At 56.8% G+C, this 22995-nt stretch overlaps 1 protein-coding gene across 12 annotated transcripts in view; it reads left to right on the top strand.

The window, feature by feature from the left end:
* The window catches only part of CACNA2D2 (calcium voltage-gated channel auxiliary subunit alpha2delta 2), a 137974-nt gene that overhangs the window by 99554 nt on the left and 15425 nt on the right, over positions 1 to 22995 (top strand). For all 12 annotated transcript variants that reach the window (XM_035275617.3, XM_054245683.2, XM_035275616.3 and 9 more), the window contains 10 exons: positions 6961 to 7020; positions 13826 to 13870; positions 17036 to 17177; positions 20213 to 20344; positions 20538 to 20595; positions 21313 to 21363; positions 21513 to 21612; positions 21746 to 21904; positions 22138 to 22245; positions 22345 to 22423. In XM_035275617.3, the coding sequence (XP_035131508.2) occupies positions 6961 to 7020; positions 13826 to 13870; positions 17036 to 17177; positions 20213 to 20344; positions 20538 to 20595; positions 21313 to 21363; positions 21513 to 21612; positions 21746 to 21904; positions 22138 to 22245; positions 22345 to 22423 (934 nt within the window). The remainder of the gene's footprint in view (positions 1 to 6960; positions 7021 to 13825; positions 13871 to 17035; positions 17178 to 20212; positions 20345 to 20537; positions 20596 to 21312; positions 21364 to 21512; positions 21613 to 21745; positions 21905 to 22137; positions 22246 to 22344; positions 22424 to 22995) is intronic.

Below are 22995 nucleotides of genomic sequence, written 5' to 3'. Positions count from 1 at the left end.
AAAGAGTAGGTTTGAACTTTAAGATGTACCATGGGCTGGATGTGGTGGCTCATGCCTGTAATCCTAGCGTTTTGGGAGGCAGAGGTGGGAGGATCACTTGAGGTCGGGAGTTCGAGACCAGCCTGGGCAACATAGCTAGACTTTGTCTTGTAATTTAAAAAAAGGGCCACCTGTAATCCCAGTACTTTGGGAGGCCAATGTGGGCAAATCACCTGAGGTCAGGAGTATGACACCAGCCTGACCAACATGGCGAAACCACATCTGTACTTAAAAAATACAAAATTAGCCGGGCATGGTGGCACATGCCTGTAATCCCAGCTACTCTGGAGGCTGAGGCAGGAGAATTGCTTGAATCCCGGAGGTGGAGATTGCAGTAAACCGAGATTGCACCATTGCATTCAAGCCTGGGCAACAAGAGTGAAACTCTGCCTAAAAAATAAAAAAATAAATCTATTTAAAAATTTTTAAGGAAAAAATAAAGATGGGACTGGAGCCAAGTGTGTCCAGTGTAGATGCAACCAAGGGGCGAAGGAAGGGGCCTTGAGGGACGGGTAAGGCTGGGTGTCTGTCCAGACCCAGGGAGCTTACGCATCAGCAGTGCACCCAACAGGAAAGTACAGCCACTGGCTCGTCTCCATCACCTGTAGCGGTCACGGATCCTGCTTGGCCCCCGCTGCCCATCCTGCTGCACTTCTCTTCATCCCTCAGAACCCAGCAAAATGTGGTCAGGGCAAGACCTGCCCTCAGAAGATAGTGAGTGAGCTTGTGTCCATAAAGCTCTGAGCACATTGTGTAAGGGCCACAAAGTTGATGAGGTGGTCATTGTGCACACAGCAGGCACTTTTGGTCCACACACAGCCTCCCTCACTCCACGAGTGGTGCCAGGACCGGGACAAATGGGGATTCTCATGGTCCTTGACTATGGATGCACCTGCTTGGAGCAGGAGGTCGATGGACAGACAAATGCCCACTCAAGACCAAAGCAGCAGCAGGGGAGGCCCACAGGGCCAGGACCCCCAAACCCACCTGCACTCCTGCCCCTACTGTCAGCCCTGTGGCTCCAGCTCCCTCCTTGTGGAGGGGCATCTTGCTTCATTATTTTGCTTCATTTTTATGCAGATATTTTAATTATGCAGATATGTTTTTAGACAGTTTTAAATATGTATATTATTTACTCATTAGACCATAACAGCTCTGGAAATTGGAAATCTGTATTTAGTGTCTATCTGTGCACAATACACAGCTAATGCAGGACCCACAGGTAGAGAGGGAAGAGGGGTGGCAATGGGACCAGTGCTGGGCCAGGCAGGGGCTGCTGGGCATCCTGATACTTGCCCCCTCCTGTGGCCTGAACTCAGCAATACCAAGGCTTGTGGAGGCAACTGGGAGGGGCAGCTGGGAGGCCAGTTACTGATCCCCTCTTCTAGAAGAAGGGCAAAGGGATCACTCTGAGGGGTGACAGGAGGGACCTGAGCCCAACCAGCCAGGCCCTACCTGGCCAGGGATGGTCCTTCCCTGGGACAGTCGCTGTCCAACATTTCTGGGCTTTAGCATCTGGTGAACGTGGGTTTGATCCTCCCTCTGCCACTTCCTCCCTAGGGGTCTGGGGCAGCGACACTAATACTTTGAGCCTCAGTCCCCTCAGCTGTAAAAGGAGGGGAACAGGAGAATCTACTTCTCGTGAGTCTTGCTGGAGGAGGCAGCAGTGAAGCCTCACCCACTGTAGGCACTGGACCACGTTTGGTGATATCCTGTCATTGCTACCTTCCTTGCAGCCCTCCGGCAGCATTCTCAGAGCATACTACCCTCAGCCTCCACCCCAGAGCCCCACTCCATCATGGCTTCTCCCTGGCTCAGCCCCCAGTGCCCTAGATCTCAGCATCCTGCAGTGGGTTCAGGGCCTTTTCTTCTAAGCCTCTCATATCCTCTAGGAAGTGGGAGTAACCGTAACTAATTAAGACCAAAGAACTCTTAAGGCCTTTCCCTCTGGGCTGTGCAAAACAAGTCCTCTTTGATGGGCGGTTGCTCCCCAGGCCCTTCTGGGCCACCAGCACTGGGCAGGGAGGGACTCCCAGGTGAGAGCTGGTGAGGAGAGGAGACCAAGGAGAAGTGGGGAGCACCCAGCCTGTGGGTCGGGGGGAGCAGGCCTTCTAAGAGGGTGGGGGCACCCAAGAGGTCCAGTCCCCCATCACCCAAGGCTTTCCGCTCCTGGCATGCAGGGGGCCTTCCCATCCCAGGTATTGGCCTCTAACAGGTGCCCCTCTTGGCCCCAGGTCCCTGATCTCAGGTTCTTGCCTGTCAGCCCCCACTGCAATTGAAAGCTGTTTAATGTAGTGAGATTTGCAGGTATCTGTGCAGGGGCTACTCCCCAGGGGAGTATTGTCCCCAGCCCAGTGCATGACCAGTTCTCTCTTTCTTGCCTTTTCCTGTAAGAACGGTTCCCAGAGCTGAGGGAAATTGATTGTTAAGTGAAACTCTCTGATAATTGCCTCTGAAATGCCTGCTGTTCTCATGATGGACTTGGCTGTGAGAAGCCCCACTCAGCAATCCCACTGAGGTTCCCTCTAATACCTTGGCCATGGTGGGGGCATCACAGGCCAGGCAAGTCACCATCAGTGACTTCATAGCCTCATCGCCATAAGCAGCCCTTACCTCCCAGCATATCATGTAGAAAAGAGGCTCAGAGAGATTAAACCACACACCCGGGGTCACAGAGCTGGCTGGGCAGAGCCAGACTAAAGCCCAGGCCTCTACACAGGTCCAGAGACACCCCAATCTTGATTTAACAGACAAGGGCATTGTGCCCCTACTGTATGCCCTGGGCCAGATTTCCATAGACTTGACAGCCACAAGACACTGCCCCACCAAACCTAGTGCTCAAGGGGAAAGCAGATATGGAAGAGAGTTCCCTGAGTGCCAGGGTCAGGAAGTGTACATGGCTAGAGGAGTCTGGACAGGAGTGGCCAGGGAGGGAGCAGCATGTGCAGAGCCTGGTAGCAGGGCGACTATAGACTGCAGGAAGCTCCAGGGGCAGAGCCCAGAGCCCAAGCAGGGAGCTGCTCCCAGGGGGACAGGCACCTGGGGTCAGGGCCGGGAATGGAGTGCATCTCCCAGAGACAGGCAGGCACTCCAGAGAAAGGCACCCTGTCCCTGCCCTGCAGGGTGTCCTAGTAGGTTCTTCCCTTGCCTCTGGGCCTCAGTTTCCTGCCCCTTCCAAGCCATCAGGAGGACTGGAAAGAGGTGGGAAAAAAGTGCTAGGAGGGATGAACCTCCAGGGGTGGGGCAGGGTGGGCATGGTCTCCCGGCCAGCCCTCAGCAGGCCTGACTTTTGTCAGCTGGGGACAGGAGCCCAAGGTCTGTGTGCTCAGCCTGGGCCGGGAAGGTAGGGCTTAGCTTGGGATCCCTGCCTCAGGACATGTCCTGCTTGGCAGGCGGGAGGGAAGCCCACCTTGTCCAGAGGGCTGGATAAGGGCAAAAGGAAGTTTCCAGGGGAGGTAATACAGTCTGATGGGACTAAGCAGGCAGAAAGAGCAGATAGCAGGAGGGCCCAGAGGTGGGCAAGAGCCAGCAAGAGAAACCTCAGGGGACTGGCTGCCTATGTGCAGCTGCTGACAGTTGGGGGAAGGGGTCTGCCAAGAGCACAGCCACCCTGAGTGGGTGCAGTTACTGTGTCCAATTTATAGGCAGGATGTTGAGGACCCAAGTGGTGAAGACCCTGCTCCAGGAAGTCAGGCTTTCAACCCAGGCCAGGGCTCAGGGGCTCCAGGGTCCAGACTCTGATCCCTGCTCAGGGCCTCTCATGTGCACCAGTGGTGATCCCAGTCCTGTCATCCTCAGGCCTGATGGGAGTTCGTGGCCAAAGCCTGCCCACTCCACTGCACCCCACCAGCTGCCTCAGCCCTTCCTCCCCTACCACCGGGCCTGTCTGTTTAGCAGTTTCCACACGTCCAGCGCCTGGGGATGGACTGATTGATCTGTAACACTGAAAAAATAATAATGGCTTGATCGTTACTGAGGATTAAAAGTAATCCTTTTGCTGTGGCTATTGCAACTCTGTTATTCATGAGTCAGCGGGCTGACCCAGGCCTTTGAGCCCATGGGACTCCATGAGCTCAAGGAGGCTGGGGGCTAGGGCCTCCCTGTCTGGGCTTCTCTTGCCCTGTCTGCTCTGGAGCCAGCAAGGCCTGTAGTCCCCACATTTTGGGGCCCAAAGGTTTCAGGGTCAGAACTGAGCCCTAAGAGGGTGAAGGAGCTGGCACCTCCTGGCCAGGAGTGGAGGCAGGACCAGGAGAGGACAGTTTGCCAGGTCATGGTCCAGCCCGGAGACTCCCACTAGTGTTAGTGTGTGTCTGCAGTCCCATTGACCCTGTGGCTTTTCTGTGGCAGGAAACCACATCTGCTTCCCAAACTCTGCCCCAACGTCAACCCTGGGGAAAGTCAGTGGCCTCAGCAGAGCCTCACTCTGAGGAAGATTTGGCATCCCTGGGAAGGTAGTGGTCACCAGGCAAGGAAGGAGGGGCACAGTGATGGCAAAGGCTCGCCCCATGCACTACCTCGTCAGGCTTTACACAGCCTCCGGGCCAAGTGCTGAGCTCAGCACCTGCTCCACTGCAGGTGCTCGGCTAACAATGGTGGCAAGTGTCTTGAACTGTACAAGTCACACAATAATGCCCTCTACACAAGGGCACCTCAGGCTTATGAATTGCGGGCCTCATTCATCCCTGGTTTTGGGGTCAGGAGGTAAGCATTTATGGTTTAGGCCAAGAAAAGGCTCTAGGATGGAAAAGGAAGAAGAGGAGTCAGGTGGGCCCTACAAGACCTTGAGAAGGTTACACCTTTTACATGCAGAGAAGTAGAAGCCGCAGAAGGGTTTTGGGACAGGGGATGGTGACATAGCTAGATCTACATTTGGAGAAAAGACTCCAGGTGTTGTGTGGAGAATAGATGATGAGGATGAGAGGATGCAGGTTCTGGACAGGACAGAGCCTGAGCTGGGGGTGCATGGGAGGTGGTGTGAGGGATGCCAGGGGTGGAATGGAGGCAGCAGAGGAGCTGGGGTGGATGGCCTGCTCCCAGAGGGGCACTCTGAGTTCAGGTAGGTCTGAGGGTCACTCCAGGGAAGGGTCCAGGAGCTCAGGAGGGCCAGGATTGGAGGCAAGACATGGAAGGCATCATGGAGTAGAGAGGCCTGGGACTCCCGAAACCCTAGGAGTGTGAGACTGGGCTGAGGGGAGAAGAGGGTGTGGGTCCCAGCCAAGCAGGCTCTGCAGTTAAGGGTGGTGGGGGACAGAGGATTGAGCCTACAAAGGAGAGGGAAGCAAAGGCCAGGAGGACTCAGCTCTGTGGGGTGAGAGGGTTTGACCCCAGTAGGCACTTTCTTCCCCTGCTCTCGGGACCCAAGCCTTGTAGCCTCCCTACCACTCAGTGTTCTTGGCCTGGGATATGAGAGCCAGCCCAGTGGGACTGGGGATGGCCATGGACAGCCTTCTAACTCTGGGAGTATGACATCCTACCCCAGGAGAGTAGAGGCCACAGCTCCATAGGAGGGCCCCACCTTGCTCCCTGCCCTGCTATTCCATGCTTCAGAGGAGGAAACGCTGGCCTCCATGTCCTGACTCCCACTTCCCCTAATGGGCAACTGACAGGCTGTGTTAGGACGTCCCCTCCAGGGCCTACATGCCTCATCAGGCCTGGACTCGTGGATGGGGGTGAGATGTCCTGAATATGAAGGGGCCTCCTGAGTATGGCTGTAGGCCTGGAGATGGGATATGCCTGCTCCACCAAGGACAGGGTGGGGTGGGGGTGAGAGACCAGAGCCACCCACGTCACTGGGCATGGTGGCCCCGAAAGAGACTGGTCCTTGGATCTTGGTCATGGGCTGAGCAAGACAAATGCAGTGGTGAGGACTGAGCTCTGGAGCCCGGGCTGAGCCGGACTCACCATGTGACCTTGGTCAGGCTGCTCGCCATCACTGTGCCTGGCTGTCTTCATCTGAGGAGGGCCGCAGTGGCCCCATGGCAGACATACTGTGAATGGTACTGCTCTCACCTCTGCAGAAGTCCCCGGGGCCAGACTCACTTCCATCCTAGGGATCCCCAAGGTTTCCTAGAGAGATGGGATCCTTAGGAAGTACCAAATAAGAAGCTCCGGGTGACCTGGGCTTAGGCCCAGAGAGTGGCCAGGCTCCAGCGCCTTCTCCAGCAAGCCTTCCCTGAGGTCCCGAGCCCCCACAGCACTGTGCTTCCTGCTCTCAACTACTCCTGCCCTGATGGTTCTGCAAGGTTTTGCCTGTGAGCTGCAAGACCCAGGACACAGGCCTGCCAAAGTCAGCGCAGTCCAGCACCCAGCATGCCCAGTGGCAGACGTGGGATGCACAGGCACACAGCTATGCCCTGAGGGACATTCTGCTCTCAAGCACAAGGGCTTTGTTGGAACCAGCCCCAAAGAATAGGACAGGCTCTTGTGGACAGAGGGCTTGGGAGCCCTGTGGGAAGGGGGCTCAGGAAGTCTGGGAGAGGGACCATGGGCCTGGGTGGGCCTCTCCTGTGGGGCTCTGGGCAGCTGGCAGAAGGGCAGAGCGAGGCGAGGCACTCTGTAATTTGCAGCCCAGTCTTGGCTGCGGAGGGGCTTCCTCTTGGGACTGGGGTGATGCAAGCTTATGTGGGGTAGAGTGGCGCTGGGGCTTGGCCTAGTACAGGGAGTCCCAAGGAGATGCCACTGGGTTCACTTTGTGCAGGCTTCACCTTTCCTGCATGGACCCAGCTGTGATCCAGGAGGTGCCCACACTGCAAGCTCAGGAGTATCTGGGGCAGAGAATCTCTGAGGGTCTCGTAGGATGATGGGAAGGGATTCCCTGGTCCAGCCTGGCCCCAGGGAGTGCTGGGGATGGAGAGGCTTTGGGGTGGGCGTAGAGCAGGCTGCCTCCCTTGGCCTCTGACCTCCCTGTGCTCTGTCCCTCAGAGACTGGCTGATGCTGCAGAGAACTTCCAGAAAGCCCACCACTGGCAGGACAACATCAAGGTAGGAACCCCAGCAGCCTGCCCAGCACTCAGGGCATGCCTATCCAAGGGTGGATGTGAATGAGGGGGGTGGCGGCTGCCCAGACACATGAGGGACATGGAGGGGTCTGTGGAGTAGAGCCAGAAGCCTGTGTGCAACACTCAGCAGCTACTCTGGGTGCCCCCTCACTGGTGGGCACACAGTGAGATACAAGCCCCATTCACACCAGAGGAACTGTGGAGTCGCCCATGAGCGGGAAGGCTGTTTGAAGGTGGTATTCCCCAGGTTCCTCAGATAAGGTGTCCAGATTCTTGGAGAGCCCCTGGGTCAGAGGCCTTTGGATTTCAGGGCTTGTCAGAGGCTTTAATACAGTGACTTGCAAGAGATGCTGGGAAAAGGGGACCAGACACCCTTCCCTGACTTCCCTTCCCCAACTTCCCTGAACAGCAGCCTGTCTTCCCAGGAGGCCCTCAGGCTAGACTCAGAGGACTGGGCTGCTGTGGTCACAAAAGACTCTCCTTCTACCTAGGAGTGCAGGATTGCTCCTTGGAGCAGAGGTGCAAGAAGCTGAGCGCACAGGACCTAGAGCATGGGGAATGGAAGGGGAGCCTCACCCATCCCAGCCTAGGTCTTGAGTTGCCCTCGCCAGTTTCTTGCTGTTTTTGATTTTGCCTGGAGCTGGATACACCTGCCCTCTGGCCAGCATCAGACAGAGGCAGGGCTCCTCCTGGACTCAAGGAAGCTCCAGGGCCAAGGATGAGGGAACCCTTGAGAACCAGACTAGTTGGCGGGGCTCCTGTGTCCTCCACAGTTGCGTGGGTCTGTGGGCCATGCCTTCTCCTAGTTGTCTTGTGCTAAACACAGGGAGGGGCAGGGTTGGGGATAAAGACCTTGACTCACTCCAGCTCTGGGCCAGGCACATCTGGGCCAGGAAGCAGGTGGGGTTATTTTCCCTATTCAACAAGAAAACAGAAGCACAGAGTGGACAGATCTGCCCGAGGTTACCTGTTGGTGGCAGAGATTCACAGCCAGCTGTCAAGTGCCAGGGGTTTCATGACTATGATCCAAGCCCTAAACCAAACCGTAAACCTCCTCCCCAGTCCCCATCCCCCATGCCACCCTGAGGCTGCTTCACCTTGCACACACCATGGTATTCTTACTTTGCCACTGGCAGGTGCTGGGTGCTGCCCTCAGGGAGTTCACATGATAATTGGAAATGAAAGATGATTTTCTAAAGAATGAGCTAGTAACTCCCTAAAGCAGTCCCCCTTCCCCTGGAGGCTAGGGACTGCTTCTCTCCCTTTCCTGCTCGAGTGCTGCTTGGCCACAGTCCCTGTGGGACCCAAGCGAGGGCTTCAGTTTCCCCATTTGGCAAAGGACTGGTTGGTGCTGGTGCCGCCTGTCAGCTAGGTTATGGGGTGTGAAGGAATCAGTGCACATGTCAGGCTACATGTATGCTACGTCAGTGATATCATGGATGCACTTCTGGCCTCACCAGCCCTTGGGGCCTGAGTACTTCTGTCCTGAGAAGTACACAGGACAGAAGTGTCCAGTGGCCCGCATCCCTCTGGATTGACCTGAGATGCCCCAAGCTGTGGGTGTGACCATAAGCAGCCCTGAGCACAGGCCCAGCTGGGCCCGACCTTGTTCATCTGATGTTCATCACCCTCCATGCCACAGCCCACCAAGGTGCCCACCTGCGTGTCACACTGGTGTCTAAGGTAGGGTGAACGGGGCTGTAGTCACCTCCCTCCTTCCCAGCTACTGGGTCACTGCTCTTCCCAGGAAGCACTGCTGCTGCCACAGCTGCCAAGCTGAAAGGCATCAATGCTAATGGTGAGTCCGTGAGCCCAACACCAGCCAGCTATGCCCGGGCTGCCAGGGAGAGCTGACAGCAATGACCACAGAAGGGGCTGTCCATGCCAGGGGAGGGTGCAGGGACTTGAGGCTGGGGAAGGGATGCTGTTTTGTCCCTTGGAGGCACACCACCTGTCCCTGAAACCACATCCTTCCAGCAACCTTCAGGAGATAACAGACAAGGAGCCACGTTCCTTCCCAGAACTCAGGAAAGGCACTTGGCCTGTGCCACAGTTCCAGCCTCGAACTCAGGCCCTCTTCCTAGGAATGGCCTTACCCACCCCTCCTTTAGTGCAAAGCCTCTCTCTCCAAATATGTCTGCCTAGGACTCCCTTTTCTAGCCCCAAACCTAGGATTGGCCCCACTGCCCACAGCAGTAACAGCATGACCAGGAGCAGTCTTCTTACCTCTGAGATGGAGAGGATGGCACCCAGCTGTTCTGGGCACAGAGGAGATGCTTGGCCCATGTGGCCAGACTGGAATCCATTGCACCATCAGCCAGGTGTGGCCTTCCCTGTGTTGACCGCATATGGCAGGTCCAGGTGCAAACCTCTGAGGAACAGACAGTGGTATCAGTGGTATACCCACATCTGTATGCTCACAACTCCACTAACCCAAGCCTGGGGGTTGGAGGATCCCAGAGTCTGCAGGGTCAGAGCTGGGACAAGAGATCAACAGAGCAATGCCTGGATATAAAGCTCATACCCGCTTTCCTCGTCCCTGGCCAACCCATACCCTTGGACACCAGAGAAACGATGGCCCCGATTAGCAGGCAGCGCCTCCCATGCCCCCAAAGGCAGGCAGCAGGTATAGATGAAGAGGGGCCACCTGCCAGACCACACCTGGTGCCAGCACCACACTATGCCAACACTGTGTGTCCCCAAAGCCACCACCAGGGAGGAGCCGAGGCAGGGCATGGATAGGGGAGGGGAGAGTGGCCATTGGCCCCAGGGTCTCAGTGCCAACACCAGGGCCTACAGGAAACAAAGCCATGGCCTGGGAGTGGCATAGAAGAGACAGCCCTCCCCGGGGGAGTGTGAGGGAAGGACACAGCCCTGCCCTGGGGAGTACGATGGTGGGAATGGACGGAGCTCTGCCTAGGGACTAGAGGGAGGGCTGTGAGGGGGCTGGGCCAGGCTGGCAGAGCCAGCTGGACAGGACAGGTGGCCTTCCTGGCCTGAGGGTCTGACCCAGCCATAGGGCCCCTGCCTGCCTCTGCCAAGCCAGCGACAGACAGCTCTCTCAGAAAACAGTCCTCTTGGCCGGGCTGAGCTGGCACTGGGCCAGCGCAGGAAGGCCAAGCATCCTCACTGGTGCAGCGGGTGGCTGGCCTGGGCCTGCACAGGCAGCTGGTGGTCAGGCGGCAGTCATGTCTGGCCAGGCCTTGGCAGCCACCTTCCAAGCACTGAACACAGATGACAACTGCCCTTCCCTCGCTCACCCCGCACTCACTTCTGCAGCCTGTTCCCTAAGATCTACATTCCTCACACCTCTCTTGGGCTTGGCTCCTGCTAAGGAAAGTGTATGTCACCAACTCAAGGGTCATGTGGACCCTCCTGCCCCACCCCTCACTTCTTATCTGTGTACCCACATCCACATGGGAGGGCATGTGTGTGAGCTCGGGGGGGTGGCTCCCCCAACTCCTACCCAGTTGGGCAAAATGGACCCTAAAATATCAGGTAACTGGCATGGCACAATGGCTCACACCTGTAATCCCAGCACTTTGGGAGGCCAAGGGCAGATCACAAGGTCAAGAGATCAAGGCCATCCTGGCCAACATGGTGAAACTGTCTCTACTAAATATACAAAAATTAGCTGGGTGTGGTGGCACGTGCCTATAGTCCCAGCTACTCAGGAGGCTGAGGCAGGAGAATCACTTGAACCTGGGAGACAGAGGTTGCAGTGAGCCAAGATTTCACCATTGCGCTCCAGCCTAGGCGACAGAGCAAGACTCTGTCTCAAAAAAATATCAAGTAACATAGAATGTGTCAGGGGAGTGGACCCCAGACATTAAGGACACCCGTTTCACCCCACCCAGGTCTCTTCTATACTCAGCCTCTCCTCTGGGCTGTGGAGTTGCAAAGACAGAAGGTACCCACCCATGGGCAGAGTTGGCCCTACCCCTGGGGAGGCCCTCCCGTCCTCTTCACACCCTCAGAGGAGGCCTCATCATCCTGATATTACGAGTGGGGAAATAGAGACCCAGAGGTAAAGCCTCATGGAGGCTATGTGATTTAACTGGGCAGCCTTGCTTCCTCCGGGGTGACCCCTGGGAGTCCTCAAGGGGCCACTGGGACAAGCCAGTAGGCTGAGACCTTTTTGGCTTGGCCTCAGTCTTCGCTCAGTGCCCAGGATTCCAGAGCTCACATGTCCAGGTTAGAATTAGAGGCCAAGACTCTTTGTCCAGGCCCTGCACTCAGTCACTAGAGAATACTGCCTCCTTGTTGCTTAACCCAGGAGGCAGTCACTGCTGGTAGACATTCAGGTACTGTACAGACTCCAACAGAGTCCTCGGAAACCCTCCCACCCTGACCCTGATGGTCCCCTCCTGCCAGACTCCCAGTGAGTGCTGGCTCTGCCTGCCGCCTCACAGCCAGGCCCAAGGGAGCTGACTTGATCACTACTCCCATTTGCAGACCCCCAGCTCCACACCACATCATGCATAGCAGTCACAGCTGTATTTATGATGTATGTTCACATGTGTGACCTTATGTGCCACCATCCATGCTCTTCTTACCAAGGAAGGGCATAGTCTGGCCCTCCTCGAGGCAGGAGAGGCCAGGAGGGGTCCTGCCCATGTGCGTCAAGCCCTGTGGGGCAGGGAGGCCATGCAGAATCCTGAGCCTCATCTGTCATCTGCAGGGAACTGAGAATCCTCCTGGGTGACATGTCCCCCTGTGTCCCTGATGCCACCAATATCTGATGTTCCACTGAGACCGTGAAACAGCAGGACAAATAGAGAAGCAAAGCACCTGGAGCAGCTGGAGAGGTGGCCCCAGTGAACTCTGAGGCGCCCAGTATTGACCCAGGTGCAGGCAGGACTCAGCTACAGTCTGTGAGGGGAGCCCCGAGCTCCTGAGGGCTGCAGGTGACCATCCCTCGCTCGTGTTCTTTCCCATCCTTGCAGAAGGTTTGCCTAAAAAGTGGAAGAGTGAGGCCCCAGGTTGTAATCTGCAGTCCTCCCACCACACCCGCTCATTTTCATTACAGAGGGAAAGAGCATCAGAGCTGTGTTTATAACCCCCTTTTAGATAACAAATCACATTTTCTTTTCACAGCGAGTGTGTTGAATTGATATTTTTTTCCCCTCAGTTTAATGGGTTTGTGTGTTCAGGAATGATCTTCATCAACTGAAACTCCTTATTGGGTTTGATGTAATGTCAGCTTTCATTATGTGCTTCGGTTGGAGCTGGGCTCGGGGAAAGGCTGAGCACCGTGCAGCCCAGGCCTCGGCCTCTGCCCCTGCCCCAGGCCCACCAGGGCTACAGTCTTCTTGCACTGCTGAGTGGGTAGGGGGTGTGGACAGGGTCGACTACGGGCTGGGAGGGCAGGTTGGAGCCAGAGTGTGAAAGCTTTCTTCTCCCTGCCCTCGCAGCTTCTGACTGATGGGGTCATAGGGCTGTTGTAATAAAGCGCCAGATGCAGCAGGCAGCTGGATACTGGCTCTAGGGCTGCCTTTTGGTCTTAGGTTCCTCAGGAAGTTGTGGTCTTGCGCTTCCTGGTACCAGGCCTAAAGTCAGTATTCCAGAATGTTGGGACTAAGCCTGTATGTCTAGCCAGTGGCCTGCAGCCCCTAGACCCCTGGTGAGAGACAGACTAGGACTGTTCCCTGAAACAGTCCCAGGTACCGAAGCAGCCCCTGGGTAGTCACCACAGCAGGCCCCTCCCCAGAGTCTTGCCTAGGGAGCCTGGGGCTCAGAGAGGGAGTGCTCTAGCCCTGGGGTCACACACTTAGTGAGCCCCAGCTGGGCCTTGGGAAGCAGGTGTCCTGGGTGACTTCTGCCCGGTGGAGTAAGGCCCGGCTTCACAGCCAGGCCCTAGGGAGCCGACTTGGTCACCACTCCCATTTGCAGACCACAAAGAAGCACTGAGTGAGTAAGAGGCCACCGGGGCCATGATGCAGGTTTTTGCTATACAGAACAGGGCTGAGGAGCACTTGGACAGCAGCTCTGTTCCAAGTCGTGGCCCCGGAGCCCACGGGGGCAGAGTGTGGCAGCCCCTCCTGAGCCAGTGACACTTGGCTGACACCGGGCTCACCTTCTGGTGGCCTCTGTCTGCCACGCTCGGTTCTGATTAAAGATCATTACACATGAAATTAGCCCATTTGTGCTACGGGTCCCCGGGGTGGCCGGTGATTATGACGCACAGATGGCCAAGAACCCAGGCTACTGGCAAGCAGACATGGGCCAGGGACTGGCGAAGCAGACGTGGGCTGGTAAGGGCCGGGAGGCAGGCGCCAGGGCTGGGCTTTGTTTTCTCCCACTCCTGTTGTGGAAACCCCCTCGAATTTCACAACAAATCACAGATAATTAATAAGTACATGCCCGTAATGAGCAGGCTTTTTAATAGAAGAAATTGGAAGATGCAGCGTCGAGTCATTATTTCCCTCCTGCCCAAACTCGGCTCTGTTCTTCCGTCTTCCTCGCTCCCTGGTGCTGCCTCAGCCTCTCTGCAGACAGCCTGGAAGGGCTGCAACCCAGGGCCTCTGGCCCCCAAGTTAGGGAGGCCCAGGGAACCTGACCCAGGAGTACTGCATGCTTCTGGAGCCTGTGCGGGGAGGGCCCTGAAGACGGACCTGGCTGCATTCCCAACCCTGACCCATCCACCCCTTCAGGAGGGTGGCTCTGGGTGGGGGAAAGGGACAGTCTCTGCCCTAGAGGAATCTAAGGGTGCCACACAGGCCTTGGGGCTGGGAATCCTGTCTCGGGACCCTGAGCAGCGAGTGCTGAGGCCTCTCTCCCCCCACCAGGAGGAAGACATCCTGTACTATGACGCCAAGGCTGACGCTGAGCTGGTGAGCACCCCCTCCTGAGCCACGCCTCCTTGCTGGGCCTAGTGGCCTCAGCTGTAAAATGGATGTTAGAACTCAGCCCCACATGTTCTGAGCTCAACCCTGCAGAGCTGTGGTGACACAGGCCCCACCCGCCACCTCCCACAACTCCCTAGAAGTCCGTACCCCTTCAGGGCTGCGTCTCTGCCCACTGATGGGCTGAGCTTGACTGCAGTGTGGGGTGGGTGGTAAGGCCCTTGGACTTCCCCACACGGGGCAGTTTAGGTCCCAGATGGAGCGGGCCTCTCTAAGTGCAGTGAGAGGAGGGAGACGGAGCAGCTGGGAAGGCTTTCTAGAGGTGGGCAGGCATGAGCAGGATGCAGGGAGGTCCCGGTGCATTTCCAGGTCAAGGCAGCTCCCTTCCCTGTGCTAAGCACCCCACATCCTGGCCCATTGTCAGAGCCTGGCCCTGAGCTCACCTGGAGTCACCCACCTCAGAAGTGGTGGCACTGGGACTGTCCACAGAGCCCAGAGCTGCACCATCCTTCTGCCTCCATGTCACTCACTGGCTCAAGTCCTGTGAGGTAGTGAGATCCCCGTCACCAAAAGACTCACATGAAAGCTATATGACCATTTGTAGGGGAGGTGGCTTATAGAGAAGACAAGAGTGTCTGAGGGTGTAGGGCACTTGCAGTAGACAGTGTTTGCTGAGCTTGTCAAGGCCCAAGACCCTTTGCCTGACTTTAAGGCAAAAGTAGTTGGACCTGATGGTCCCTTCTGTAAACAGAGGTGTCACAGCAGCACAGAGTCTGGACTGCTGGCTGATTCGGAGGACCCAAGATCCAGTCTTCCTCTCCCAGGCCCGAGGGCTTGGAGGTGGGAAGGCTGGAAAGGATCCCTGTGCAGGATCCACAGTGCCAGGCTGGCCTGGGAGAGCTGCAGGGAGGGCAGAGGGCCTGAGACAGAGTGGGGTGGGCTCAAGCAGGTGTGCTTCCCCTTGGCTGAGCTCCGTGGCTCCCAGAGAAGTTGCTAAAATTAAAGCTGGAATCTGAAATTCAAATGAAGAGCGAACCTTTAATTAGACCCTGAATCTAATTCCTTACCCCCCTCGGCATCGGGCTGTAATTTTAGCAATCAGTGCATTAAATATAAACCAGGAGACTGCATTTGCCCACCATACAAAGCCCCTGGGCTGGGGGGTGGCACTGAGGGGCTCCTTGGCCAGCCTGGTACCCAGCCCCTACTAGGATGCTCTGAACCTGCCTCCAGCATCCCGTTTCCAGGGCCCCAACCCCTCACTCTAAATCATTGACTCCTTGCCCCCAGCCCCTTGGACTTCTGCTGGGGGGCTAGGGACTGCCCGATGAGGGAGCTTCACTCTGGGGCCCAGCTAGACTAGGGTCAGCTAGGCCAAATGCCTGGTATAAATGATAGCACGCACACATTTTCCGAGATTCCCCTGCTTGTTGTGTTGTTTTGTTTTGTTTTTTTAATCTTTGCCAGAGGTACAGTTAAAGATCTTTCTAGACCATTTACTTTTAAATTACCAGCCAGAAGGTGGGGGTGGGGGAAAGAAAAGGAAGGAAAAAGTTCGCCAGCTGATAGCTTATCAGAACACAATCCAAATGTCACATTAGTTGGGAAAGTTGGGAGATTAAATTTTCTAGTGCCCTTCATCTGCTGCTGACATTTCGGGGGCTTTCTTCTCCCAAGCCCCCCCCCTCCTCTGAGCGGATCGTGAGTGGTGCACGCCTCATGGGCGGCCAGCTCCCACTCTGGCCTCTGTGCTCTGAGGCTGCCTGCCCTGGCTCTACCCAGCATCCAGGGGCTTCTAGGGTGTGCCAGGGGTGGGCAAACGATTGGCACACTGCAAGAGGGCAGTGGGAGTACAGCAGACAGCTTGGATCCTACTGTGCAAAATCTACCCTCAAAGAGATTAAACGAGTGTCTGCCACAGGCCCTTCAGAGCCGTGCCCCTGGGGTGTGGAGAGCTCATCTGGCTGTGTGGAGAGGCATGGTCACCCTTTCCCCAGACAAGACACAGCCTGGGCAAATGCCTATAGGCAGAAACACAGGGGAGGGGCATGCCCAGGACACAGTCAGCAGTGGGGGTCAGCCGATGTGGACCCATCGGGGAGAATAAATGAGCTAAATTTGGGCTGAGGGTAGTCACAGAGGACTTGACGAGCAGTGAGGGAGCGTGGGGGAGGTTCAGCTGCTTCTGATCCCTCCTACCATCCTAGGAAGCCCCCAAGGTTTGCTGTCCACCCTTAGTCTCCTTCTCTCCCTTGCTGCCCAGCCTGGCTTTTTCCTCTTCGCCTTCACTCTCTAGTGCCATCTTCCCTGCCTTCCCCGTTGCACACCTGCACCCAAGCCTGCCCCCCCAGCTGCAGCATCAACACTGTAGTCACAGGCCCACTCCTGCCAGCCTGTGATGGTGGGCGGGGGCGAACGGCGCATGCCCAGCCTGCCCGGCCGTGAGATGCCGTAATTGGCACCTGTCATGCCACTGTGGCTCATTTTAGAAAATCAACAGGGGCCCTTTCAGTCCTGCTGCTAGCAGGCACCACAGACCCTTCCTCTGGAGGTCAGCAGGTCTGAATGGTAGCCCCCAGCCCAGCTTTCCCAGGGTAGCCTCCCCAGCTCAGACCCTAGAGCCATCAGGCTGCAGAGGATGGTGCCCTGCCTTAGATGGGGCTAGGGCCCTCCCCCTGGAGCCAAAAGAACTCCATGGAGGAGCTGGGCAGGGCCCAGTGATGGCTGTGGGAGCACAGAGCTCCTGGGAGGGGCTGCTGAGGCCTCCCTGTGAGTGCGCCAGGCACGTCCTTATAAGCAGAATTCTGGAGCCCACTCCTTCTAACTGGCTCCATGATATGCCTCCTTCCGTAATTGGTTTTCAAGAATGTGAAGAAGAGTTTGGTTTAGTTTTGGTTTTTAAATTTGGGTTTAGCAAATGTAGGGATGGGGAGGTAGGCAAGGGGAGGTGGGAGTCCAGGCCTCTTGGGTGAGGGGTCCAACCCCATGTCCATCTGTCCCTGTGTCTTTCCATCTGTCTCCTACTGCAATCATCTCCTTTTGAGATGCCCCTATTTCCTGGACTCTGGTCCTCCCTGCCCTTACTTGCAGGCCTCTCCAACCCTATTCACCATTTTCCAGCCCTGACACTGCTGGGGGGTACCCTTTCTGCAGGACGACCCTGAGAGTGAGGATGTGGAAAGGGGGTCTAAGGCCAGCACCCTAAGGCTGGACTTCATCGAGGACCCAAACTTCAAGAACAAGGTCAACTATTCATACACGGCTGTACAGATCCCCACGGACATCTACAAAGGCTGTGAGTGTGCAGCGCGATCGGGACAGCCCATCCCACCTGCCATGGGGGCAGGCCCACTGCCAGGGCATTGCAGAGTCCTTGGGGACAGAAGGCCAGTGCCATCTACCTCTGGCCTCCTACACCTGAGATCACTCCTGCTCGCCTCTCAGATTCACCCACATGCAGGCATCAAGCACTCACAGGCAGAGCCTCACCCTAACACTCAGCAAGTTTCGAAACACTGAGCCTCTGTTCCTGTGCATGCAAGGTCTCCTGCCCACATGTCCACAGGCGCCCAAACGAATGCACAAACACGCACACTGGTCCCCACGTGTGGGACTGAGTGCCCACCTGCCCCTGAAGCAATGCCTCACCACCCTTCCCCATTCCCTGGCCCCAGGTAGGAGTGGTTGAGAAGCTGTCACCCATCAGGTGGACACAGAGGGTAGGGGGACAGGGAACCACTCCTCGAAATACCAACCCTATGACACTGCCCTTCTTCTCCTTGGTGCAGAACCAAGAGGATAGGGAGTTTTCCTGCCCAAAGCAGCCAGGAGCTGGGGGTGTGAGGAAGGGGGATATAGACGAGAGCGGTTGAGAGTCCAAGCTCCAGGGACAAGGTGGCTTTACACAATGGAAAAACGAGGTCACTATAGCTACAAAGATTTAAGTCAGACATGAGGAGGAACTTCCTGAAGCTCCTGGGAGGTAAAGGGGGTGGAAGCCAAGAGTCAAACACTGGAGGGGGAGCTCTAGCAGCAGGATTGAGGGCATGAGGCCTGTTGTTTCTGGCATGGCTCTATGGGCACCTACAGAGTAGCCTCAGAATCCAAGTAGTCCACTGGGCCAGGACTTAAAAGTCCCAGAGCCACTGCCTGGACTCCAAAAGGCCAGGAATTCCCAGGCTCCTCAGGGAGGCCCTCTCCACCTCGGGGTCAGCTAGGCCTTCTGGGCAGCCTCAGGCCAGGGTGGGGAAGGGTGATTCTCCCTGTTCCCCACAGACTCCCCGCAGGCCACCTGCCTGAGCCAGTCAAGGGGCACTATCCAAGGCAGGCGCGCTGATTAAAGCAGGAGCCACACTGCCCTCCCCAGTCACCCCTCGCTACCCACACAAATTACATTTTATGTGTTTTTTATTTACTCTGTCACTTTTAATTAAATCTGTAATCACCTGCCTGAGGGGGCATGGTCCCCTTTCCTAACTCAGCATGATCTGCATGAGTGTGGGTGTGCACACATGGGGCTGAGTAGCAGGCCCTTTCCAGGTGAGGGCAGGGGTGTTTGAGCAAGTGTGTCTTGCCTGAATGGATATGTGCATGTGGGGTCACAGGTACCTGCAAGGATAGCCCACACAGAGCAGGTGTCTTCTCTTGGCCCTTGACCTGAACCAGGGACACCCTTCTGCTCTAAGCCGGTCATTGTGCAGATAGGAAAGCCAAGGCACAGTGAGAGGTGGGGCCTGACAGGCAGACTCTCAGGGCAAACAGTGCTGTGTGAAACTCTGGAGGGCCTGACTTTATATTTTCCTTAGAGAGAAAAATAGAAATTGTTCAACTCACTAAGTTTCTAAATTAGGAACAGGACCATAACATACTGTTCAATAAGCAGAGCCAGCGCCGAAATGTGTTTTGTTTTCACATCACGGTCAGTTACGGGAAGCACAGGAACAGAGTGTGAAGGGAGTGGAAGCAGGGGGCAGGGATCAGGCAGCAGACACAGCAGAGGCCCTACGCTCCAGAGGGGCTGCTTGAGGGAAGAGTGCCCAGGAGCTTGTCACCATGTCACCGCCCTGGGACCAGGGCAGAGGCTTTCCAATTGTAAATCACACTTTTCTGCCTTTGCCTGCTAAAGGTGGTCTCTGGTTCTCACTTGGGGTAGATTTTTGATGGGGATCCCTGTACGGGGTGACAGTGGCTGGGCTCCATGTGGGAAGAAAGGGTGGAGGTCCCTGGAGGAGGAAGGAGGCACATAGGCCTGGCAGAAGCAGCCATGTCCCACTCCTGCTGTTTTGTCCAAGTGTCCAGGAATAGGGTCACTGCCCACATGAGAACATGTCCCACACACACACATCGGGATGCCCCAAGTTGGGGGTCAAGGGTACTGCTCAAGCCATCCTGGGTCTCTGCCCAGGTCAAAGGGTCTGCAGATGGAGGCCGTTCTCTGAGAGGAGCCTTGTTCTATGTGTGAGTGCAGGGCTGGGTCTGATCAGGGGATCGTACATGTCACCCACAAGGGTTGGGGAGAAGGGAGAATGGGGTAACTGATGGTAGGGGGTTGTGAACAGGACCCCCAGGTGTCCCCTGTAGGTACAGAGTGGTGTGTAGGTATGAGCGTGTGTGCCCTTGTGCCCATGGCAGCAGCTGGGTTGCTGGGCAGGTGGGTTTCATCTGGCTGGAAGCACACAGGTTAGACACAGGTATATCTGTTGGGGATGCAGGTGTGTGCGTGTGCACATGCATGCACAAGTGCACGTGCCTGTGTTGGAGCAGGATCTGGCACTGCCCCTGCCCCTACGAGAGCCCCCACCCCCACCCCTGCTTGCTTCTGGCCCCAGCTGACTAATCATGGAGTTGAGTGGCTTCCAGCTTATCAGGTACCTTAATAGCTGAATAATTCCAGCCCCATCAGCGGGCCCTTAATTGCTTTCTTGTGGCTGCAGACTGGAGTGCATGCTGAATGGGTGAGCTCCTCAGGGACTAGCACTAGCTCCAGGCAGCATGCTGGACCGAAGCCTCCTGCCACCTAGGCAGCACCCTGCCACCTGGGCAGCCCCTCTCCAGAGGCTACCAGCCACAGCTGCCCTGCCTATTCATGTGGGGCCTGGAGGAAGAGTAGGCTGAACTGTTACTCTCACAGCTTGGGAGGGGGTGAGGACCAGGAAGTCTTCCTGGAAGAGCTGGGGCAGCCCCAGCTGGGTCCTGGGAAATAAGGAGGGTCTGGATAGGCCGAGAGCAGGTGGGGCATTCTAAGTGGGGCCATGGGCATGAGTGTGGTGGTGGTGGATTGGGCAGGACACAGCCCAGGTGCTCCCCACCCAGCTCCCCACTTCCCCCCAGCCACTGTCATCCTCAATGAGCTCAACTGGACAGAGGCCTTGGAGAATGTGTTCATGGAAAACCGCAGGCAAGACCCCACGCTGCTGTGGCAGGTCTTTGGTAGCGCCACAGGAGTCACTCGCTACTACCCAGGTAGGTACCAGCCCCTATCCCCTGTCCCCCAGCACGCTGCCTTTCTCCATCTGCCAGCCCACCTATCCTGGGGGAAAGGGGCGGGATGGCTGCCTTGTAGGCTGAGATGGCCCAGCCACCTCTACAAGGCCTGCCTACCCAGATCAGCCCTTTCCTGCCAGTCTAGTCCCCCTCACCTTCTCTCCTCCCTCAGCCACCCCATGGCGAGCCCCCAAGAAGATCGACCTGTACGATGTCCGAAGGAGACCCTGGTGAGCGCGCAAGAAGGAGCTGGGAAGGGATACCCCCTCAGCTCCCCACCTCTCCTGCTTGCTCCCCTCCCTCCCGATTTCCAAGCCTCTGAGCGGGGCGCAGCCAGCTGTATCCAATTTTCATTTCACACATCGTTGCCACTGGAAAATGGATCCCATCACCCAGGCAGGGCTCCCAGCTGCCATGCCCCCCCCCCCCGTCCACTGCCTAGCACCTCCACCCACTCAGGACTGAGAGATTGGACCAGAGGGGGTCCCCAAAGGCAGATGTAGCTTCTGTAGGGTTGGCCAGTCCCTGCCCCACCCATCTGAGCCCCAGAAACCCCTCCCCTCTACTCTGCCCCTCCTGCAGCTCCCTTTGACTCTCCTTCCCTGCCACCTGCACCATCCCATACACAGCTAGACTCTGCCCTTGGGGCCCTAACCCAAGGCAGAGGACACAACAAGCCACTGTGGAAATGTGCCTCCTGCCCTCTCCGGGGATCACCTGCTCATATATCCCCCTGTGACTTTTTCCTTGCTGAGGAGCCAGATCATTCATGTCATGGGCAAGGACTGTGTGTTTCATTAAACGTGGTGTCATCAGTACCTAGAACCCTGTCTGGCCCACACAGTACGTGCTCAAGAAAAATATGTTGAATCAATATGTGTGTGAAGGAAGAAAGGACCCACAAGGTCCCAGTGGGTCTGGCCCTAACAGCAGCATCTCCTGGGCAGGTATATCCAGGGGGCCTCGTCACCCAAGGACATGGTCATCATCGTGGACGTGTGAGTGAGCAGTGCTGGCAAGTGGGGCTCAGGCTGGGGCAGGGGTGGGAAACAGGCTAGACTCTGCTGCTGTGAACATCATGGGGGATGGGCAGGAGAACACTGCAGGTTCCCCTGGCGCCTCCACGGCCCCTGCCTGACCTCTCCAGGAGTGGCAGTGTGAGTGGCCTCACCCTGAAGCTGATGAAGACATCTGTCTGCGAGATGCTGGACACTCTCTCTGATGACGACTATGTGAACGTGGCCTCGGTGAGTGCCAGGGCAACAGACGGGGCGAAATGGGTCACCCCACCTGCCCTGCTCCTGTAACCACCACCAGCACCACTCAACAGCTGCCTGCCCGGCCAGCCCGAGGCCACTCACCACCCTGCTATTCCCGCAGTTCAATGAGAAGGCGCAGCCAGTGTCATGCTTCACACACCTGGTGCAGGCCAATGTGCGCAACAAGAAGGTGTTCAAGGAAGCTGTGCAGGGCATGGTGGCCAAGGGCACCACAGGCTACAAGGCCGGCTTTGAGTATGCCTTTGACCAGCTGCAGAACGTGAGCCCCATGGGTGGGCAAGCGGGTGGCTGGGGGAGGGGAGGGCCCAGGCTCGGTGACACCCAGAAAATCAAGATGGATGGCCTCGTTAGCACCAAACAGACAGCTTGAACAGATAGCACCATCTGCTGTGGGGGAGGAGGGCCAGAGGTCCAGGCCTACTGGGGGATGGTGGCCCTGCCCCTAGACCAGGGAGGGCTGAGAGCTGCCTGCCTCCACCTCACTCCCCGCAGTCCAACATCACTCGAGCCAACTGCAACAAGATGATCATGATGTTCACGGACGGTGGTGAGGACCGCGTGCAGGATGTCTTTGAGAAGTACAATTGGCCAAACCGGACGGTGAGGATCAGCCGAGGCAGGGGCTGCCCTGACCTGGGCCCAGTACACGGGAGGGCTGTGCCCTGGTGGCCACAGCAGTAACCTCAAGCCCCCCCACAGGTGCGCGTGTTTACTTTCTCCGTGGGGCAGCATAACTACGATGTCACACCGCTGCAGTGGATGGCCTGTGCCAACAAAGGTGCCTCCCCAGGGCGTCACTGTCAGGGGCCTGTCTGCCATTTCTTTTTGTCCATCGAGTTTGTTGTTCAATTGTCCATCCATATGTCCAGCTGCGTGTTCACCCACTGCAAGACAGTGCCTCCTCCCATCCACGAGGCTGTCCCTCACTCTATCTGGCGGCTAACCTGCCCCCAGTGTCACCTGCCTGAGCCTCTTTCTACCCGTCTATCTGTCCATTGTTCATCCATCCCCAGCTTGTCTGTTCCTGCATCTGTTTGCTGATCCATCCATCTCTCTGTGCACTTGGGCCTGGCTGCCAGGTGGACTTTGAATGGCATCGCATTCCAGAATAAGGAACCTCAGACCTCAGGCTCCTCTGTCCCCATCTCTGCGCCCTGCTCTGCTTCCTGATACTGCTGCATTCGCTCCCCCTCCATAGCACCGCCCATGGCAGGGCAGAGGCCAGCAGCACTAGAGGGAGAGGACGTCAAAAAATAGAGGGGTGCAGGGCGAGGCAGGGCTGCAGACACACCCCAGGGGCAGGGTCCCCTGCACATGGGTCCTGCAGTGCCAGCCAGGCTCACCTCTGCC

Source organism: Callithrix jacchus, chromosome 15 (assembly GCF_049354715.1).
Source record: "Callithrix jacchus isolate 240 chromosome 15, calJac240_pri, whole genome shotgun sequence".
Classification (NCBI taxonomy): Eukaryota; Metazoa; Chordata; class Mammalia; order Primates; family Cebidae; genus Callithrix; species Callithrix jacchus.
The sequence above is the reverse complement of the archived record's forward strand: the minus strand, read 5'-3'. Positions and strand labels throughout refer to the sequence as shown.